The 6,787-nt window shown below is 45.0% G+C and overlaps 1 protein-coding gene across 1 annotated transcript in view; it reads right to left on the reverse strand.

Moving 5' to 3' along the window:
* Positions 1-2,509: 2,509 nt before the first annotated feature.
* The window catches only part of LOC102251980 (polyadenylate-binding protein 2), a 6,575-nt gene continuing 2,297 nt past the window's right edge, over positions 2,510-6,787 (reverse strand). Inside the window, exons 2-7 of the mRNA XM_005882225.2 lie at positions 6,464-6,578; positions 5,761-5,828; positions 5,065-5,171; positions 3,758-3,845; positions 3,522-3,673; positions 2,510-2,625 (exon numbers count right to left, since the gene is read on the reverse strand). Of these exons, the coding sequence (XP_005882287.1) occupies positions 2,586-2,625; positions 3,522-3,673; positions 3,758-3,845; positions 5,065-5,171; positions 5,761-5,828; positions 6,464-6,578 (570 nt within the window). The 3' untranslated portion in view covers positions 2,510-2,585. The remainder of the gene's footprint in view (positions 2,626-3,521; positions 3,674-3,757; positions 3,846-5,064; positions 5,172-5,760; positions 5,829-6,463; positions 6,579-6,787) is intronic.

The raw sequence follows: 6,787 nt of genomic DNA on the forward strand, positions 1-6,787 counted from the left end.
GGCAATCATGGACAACGTATCCTGGGATCATGAGTGAATGGCACAGACAGAAGTTTAAATATTTGAAGTCCTCTAAGTAATGGAGATTCTATGAAAGTTTGAGTGGGGGTGATTACAGTACCCAAGGATTTTAAGACTAATCTGACATTAGAATATAAAATGGAGAAATTAGGTTATTAATATGACCAAGTAACTGAACTACAGACAGTCCTCGGGTTATGTCAGACTCAATGTACATCATTTAATGATTATGTCACCATTCCCCATCCTATATAATAAAGAGGGAATATGCAAATTGACCACCACTCCACCACAAAGATGGCGGCGCCCACAGCGGAGTTGGGGGTTTCTGTAACACAAGATGGCTGCACCCACAGTGGAAGCTGCTCCCGTAACAAGCCTTAACGAGCAATCAGCAGGGTCTTGAGGCTGTGCCGTCCACCCCCCCACCCTCCATGGGGTTTGACAGGGGACCTCAGGCCCCGCCTCCCACCCTGGCGCCAGGCCGGGGGACCTCAGGCCAAGCCCCCTGCCCGGCAGGGCTTGACAGGTGACCTCAAGGTGTGCCCCCTGCCCCAGTGCTGGGCAGGGGGACCTCAGGCTGCTACCCCTTGCCCCGGGCCGGGGGACCTGAGGCTGTCCCCCCCGCCCGGCAGGGCTTGACAAGGGTGGGACCAACTGGGTCTGGATCTAGACCAATTGGGTGGGGGGGGGGGAGGCGGCCAGGTCTGGGTCTTGCGCGATTTTGAGGCACATGTGGGTGGGCAGGGTCTTGACTCTGGGTGCCATGGTGTACCCCAGACTCTGACAGGAAGTAGTTTTTCATATACATTTTACTAATTTTCCTTAATCTCAGACACTTCTGAGAAAGGGCAAATAGCAATATTAAAATATTTCCTCTAATTAATCCTTTTAATGTGCATGAATTTCATGCACTGGGCCACTAGCTTACTTACAAAAAAAAAGTTCCATCATTTCAATGACGTATGTACATATGTGCTTTATGTTTTTCATTTTTTATTTACCATAAGGTCAGGAATTGTTCAAATTTTACTTTTCATTAGTGCTGTGTATGTGCTCCACATGAGTGACGCAGGCACTTATGTAGGTGGGTTCCGACTTACGGTGAAAATCACATTACCTCGCGCCATTGGAACCCATCTCCTATGTAACCCGAGGACCTACTGTACTAAATTTAAGGATACTAAAACAATGAAAGCCCATTTTGATCCTTAAGGGAAGGATCCAAAATAAATTAGCCCATGTTATGTGGTCACTGCATGACTAAGATAAGCTTTGCAACTGTTAGCTAAATGTTTGTTTTTCTCACCTTGGGGTAAAGACAGGATAGGCTACCCAGACCACAATCTTAAGATTCTAGCAGTGCTCGTGCCTTAATTCATTTGCACATAAGTTTTATCAGGAACACACACAAAAGTGCTATTAGATCACTCTAATCTAGCCATTCTTTTACTTCCCCAAGCTCATTTTACTTCTCAAATACCAATCAGGGCTACGTGATATCCAAAAAACCCACCATCCTCAACTAAACACTTAATGTTGCTACTAGTTGTTCGCTTTAACTCCTATTCCTTAATTCATAACTAAGAACTTCCCTTCCACAACACCAGCACTTCCACAAAGGAGAATTGTCATCTGGAATCTAAGAGAGACTAGGAAGATAAATAATCCTTACACTCAAAAGGCCGAACAATTTTTATTTTCAAAAACAACTTTATTCATGACACATTTTAAAAAAACTCCCACCCGCTGGAAATGAGCTAGAAAAATAAACAAAATCCACCTCCCACCTCCCTGTGCCCACTTCCTCCCATTCCCTCCAAATAAAAGGGAAAAGAAAAAAAAAAAAAGCAAAGGGAAAAAAAACAAAACTGAAAAACAAAAAAAGTCACCAAACCCCCCAAAACAAGGTAGTGCATTTCCCCAGGGGGAAGGGGAATTTACACTGGAGCCGCTGGGAGCGGATCGGAGATCTTCCGGCTACAGAAACCTGCAAAGAAAGACACTCAAAACAGAAAAAGAAACACAAAAGGAAACAAAATAGATCACCAGGCAATTTGAAGGAACAGGGAGCCAGAAAAGAGGGGTGGGGTGGGTGGTTGACCTGGCAGGACAGGAGCAGGCAGGAGGGTACTGTGAAAGTGAGGAAGATGGAGGGAAGGTAACAAGCAGAACAGTTTGGTGTCCTTCCAGAGCCCTGGGTTTAAAAAAAAATCCCTCCTACCATCCATGCCCACCTACCCTTGAGCAGCCCCCAAAGGGGTGAAGTGGGACAGGGAAACAGTGGGAGCAGCTTGCGCAGTTGAGTCGAGTCCATGGCGAATCCCCAGAGTGAATAAGCAGCCCCCTGCCCCACACCCTGGGCCTTCCCCTACTCCCCAAAGCAGGTCCCTCCTCAGCAGTTAGTTATGGGATTTTCCCCCCTTCCCCAGTATATCTTTTTTTTTTTTTTAATATTTTTTTTCCATCAAGGTCATCTTCTGTTTTCTTTTTTTTTTTAATTCTTTTTTTTTTTTCCTTCTTTCCTCTTTTTTTCCTCTCTCTCCTCCTAATACACACTTTTTTTAGTAAGGGGAATACCATGAAGTCGCTCTAGCCCGGCCCCTGGAAGAAAGAAGGAGAGTTAGGTGTTAACATAATCACTAGATAGCTCAGTACAAGCCCCTCCCCATGGGCCCTCGCCCCAGTTACTGTGAAGGGAATGGGGGCAAAGAAAATTTCCAAGTATACTAAAACTGACCCCACAATCTCAGAAACAGTGACAGAGCTGGCAAATGGGAGGGGGGAATTAACAAAATACTTCTCCAAACAGTGGCAATAGAGAAGTGCACCTGAGACAAAAGAGCAAGGAAAAGGACTCATTGTATGCAGTTTTCTCAATTCTCCACAGGTCTATACTCTCGGCCCTCACCAACAGAACCTACCTCCTGAGAGCAGATAGGTAAATACTATGAAAAGCCCAGGTCTATATACCTAACTTACCTATTTAAGTGAAAAGAGAAGTAAAGCAACATGGGCACCGCAAGACTGGCTCAGTTAAAGAGTAAATATCTCAATATCCTCCCTCATGGTTGTTGAGGAGGATCAACTAGCCTCTGGTATTCTTCCAAGGAACCTTCAAACGTCAACCCCTCCCTAACTGGGAAAAAAGGAAAAATGTCCAAGCAGTACTTTCGCTGCTCTGAGGCCCTGTTCTTCCAGACTTCCTGTGTAAACCCATTCACTGCCACCAACTCTCAAGGAAAATCATGCTGGGGGAAGAAGCATCTCTCAGGACAGAGTGGAGAAATCCAGCCCTTATGACCAATTCCTGCTCCAGAAAAAGATGATGAGACTGGCCACCTGGCCTGGCCTGCAACTACCTTCCTCACCCTGCACAGGCAGGAGACCAAGTCCCTGGAGACCAAGGGGAGGGTTAGGGAAGGTTCCTCAGATCAGGAGAGAAGTAAACATAAAGGTTCATGGGAAGTGGGGGAGAGGAGCAGCCCATCTATCCTGACCTGTAGACACGACCCCGGGGCCTGCTGTTAAAACCACTGTAGAATCGAGCTCGGGAACTGTTGTAGTTGGTGGTCCGGGCACGGTATCGGGCTCGTGGGAAACCCCGGTCTGTTGTGCTGATCCCTGGTCTGTTGGTTCGTTTTGGGATTACCTGAGCGAAGGATGTACAATATAGAGCTTAAGTCAACCTGGAGAATTTACATAGAACCAAAATAGCAGTGAGCATGGGGCTTACCTTGATTTGTCTTCCTCTAAATAGGGATTCATCTAAGGCCAGGGAAGTCCTCACTGACTCTTTGTCTGAGAACTCTATATATGCAAACCTGCAAAAAAGTGAGACTTTAGCTATCTGAGAATGCAAACAGTAGCTCATAGGTAAAATTCAACATTGCAGGCATGCTTTGTTTGGGTACAATGTGTTCACCCTTTAAATTATTGGTCAAAAAATTTTTTTAATGTTTTTATTAATTGTTAGAGAGGAAGTGAGAGAAAGATGGAATCATCAATGAGAAAAACACCATTGATTGGCCCATAACCTGGGCATGCGCCCTGAACAGGAATCGAACCAGTGACCTCTTGGTTGATGCTCAACTACTGAGCCATACCAGCCAGCTGGTCAAATAATTTTTAATGAAAAATTTTAATCAAAATGTCCAGCTACTCTTAGAAAATTGTAAAACAGGGTATATAGGGCCTGAATTTCTATACGACAGAACCAGGTAAGGCCAAGCAGAAGCTGCCCCTCCCCTTCTAGTTCATGATCCCATTCATATCTAGCCTTCATCTTTATTTTGTCTGGCCCCTGAAAGCATTTATGTGCAACCTCTGAAATGCAGAGATGGGCAAAAGTAGGTTTACAGTTGTGAGTAAGCAAGTTTATTCTTGTATTATATATTCTTCCATACCCACCACTGTGAACCTACTTTTGCCCACCCCCGTACATCAACATTAATGCGTTAAGCCCTAGTCGGGTTGGCTCAGTGGACAGAGCGTCGGCTTACAGACTGAAAGGTCCTGGGTTCGATTCTGGTCAAGGGCACACGCCCTGTTTCGGGCTCCATCCCCAGTAGGGCGCGTGCAGGAGGCAGCCGATCAATGATTCTCTTTCATCACTGATGTTTCTATCCCTCTCTCTCCCTCTTCCTTCCTATCTGAAATCAATAAAAATATATTTAAAAAAAGACAAAGGACACTTGTTGGAACAGCAAGTTAACTTAATCCTCAATATAAAATCTACTTGTTTTTATCTATTTATTTAAATCCTCACCTGAGAGTATTTTTCCATTGATTTTTAGAGTGGAAGAGAGAGGGAAAGGCAGAGAGAAATACTGATGTGAAATAAACACATTGATTGGTTGCCTCCTACAAGCACCCGTACCAGGGTAGAGCCTACAACCAAGGTATGTGCCCTCGACCAGAATTAAACCCAGGACCCTTCAGTCTACAAGCCAACACTCTATCCACTGGGCCAAACCAGCTAGGGCTAAAATAATCTATTTTTAAATTGTGACTAAAATGACCCCAACATACTTCCACACTTACCCTTTGGGATGGCCACTAAATTTGTCACAGAGTATGGTAACACGGTTGACTGAACCACAGCCATGAAAGTGTGCTTCCAGCTCTTCTGCTGTTGCACCATAGTCCACCTGTGGGGATATATAAATACATACATACATACACACACACACACATATATATATTTGAAGGGAGGGTACATTTCAAAGGTACTGGATAAATTCCCACCTCAATAGATACACTGCTTAGCCTTTGAGGTATACGTTATCCATATAGAGTAGTGATGGCGAACCTATGACACGCGTGTCAGAGGTGACATGCGAACTCATTTTTTTGGTTGATTTTTCTTTGTTAAACGGCATTTAAATATATAAAATAAATATCAAAAATATAAGTCTTTGTTTTACTATGGTTGCAAATATCAAAAAATTTCTATATGTGACACAGCACCAGAGTTGAGTTAGGGTTTTTCAAAATGCTGACATGCCGAGCTCAATAGGTTCGCCATCACTGATATAGAGGAAAGTACATCAAATCTGGTTCTCTTTTCTTTCCAACCCCAGAGGCTCTGCTGATTGCTATTACTTTTTACCACCTCCCAACACTCCCTCAGCCCCCAAATCTATCACCTATCCTAGAGATGTTCCTTTCAAGGCTTCTATTAAATGACTCCCCAAAATAAGACCTCCCACCAACCCCAATCTGGGCCTTAGTACATACATTGCCAACATAGATGGAACGGGCATCAGCCTCCATCTTCTCTTCGATAGACATGATCACTGGGCCAGCTTTGGAGGAGGAAAAAAAAAAATTGCTTTTTACTTGACCAATATATGAACCACCACCATCATCACTAGTGAACACGAAGATTTTGGTTCATTCTTTGCTGTACCCATTGCCTAAAATAGTGCCTAGCACACAGTAGGTTCTCACTAAATATTAGCCAAATGAAGAAATAGGGTAATACATTCTTTAAAAAAAAAAAAAATCAAAGAAAACAGTACAGGAATCCCCTCCCATTCCCAAGTCAAGTCCCTAATGAATAGGTTTGGTTGAAATGATCTGATTAAAGGGGAAGCCCCTGCAGCTGAGCGGTTTATCTCAGGACTCCTAACTAAAGAGTCACCAATTTAAGGAAGAACTATTAAGCTTGAAGGTCAAATGCCAGCTGGCAACCTCCACAAAGGGTAGAGGTAGACTAAGAACAAAGAAATATAGTATTTGTAACAGGGACAAAGGGAGGCACCCACTACCCTCACCAAAACAGCTTGCTTCACAAAGGTCAACGGAATACACAATGGACTATGCCCGCCGGCACCTGGTCAGCAATTGCCGACAAGCAGCTCCAAGGTCCAGACCATCTCATCCCGCATAACCCTTCCCATCCGGGCACCGGCTCCGCGTGCAAGCGCCAGCCACTCACCATTGCCTGGAGGTGGACTCATATTCATCTGCTTCTCCACCTCGTTCTGCAGCTCTTTTAGCTTCTCGGCTTCTTCCTCCATCTCCCTGACTCGAGCTTTAATCGCTTCCAGCTCCTACAATGAGTGGGGAAGGTATGGAGAAGAGCTGAAGAGGAACCACCGCAGGGCTCTGCCTGCTCTCGCACCGCACGCGGCGCAGCCGTGCTCGGCCATTTCCCTCACCCCACGCGAGGGTCATGACGAGAAGAAACGCAGGCAATCTTCTGTGCAACAACACTAGGCACCCATGACGCCCGAATCCACCCGGCCGGGCCTCTCCAAGC

Source organism: Myotis brandtii, unplaced genomic scaffold, assembly GCF_000412655.1.
Source record: "Myotis brandtii unplaced genomic scaffold, ASM41265v1 scaffold70, whole genome shotgun sequence".
Lineage (NCBI taxonomy): Eukaryota > Metazoa > Chordata > Mammalia > Chiroptera > Vespertilionidae > Myotis > Myotis brandtii.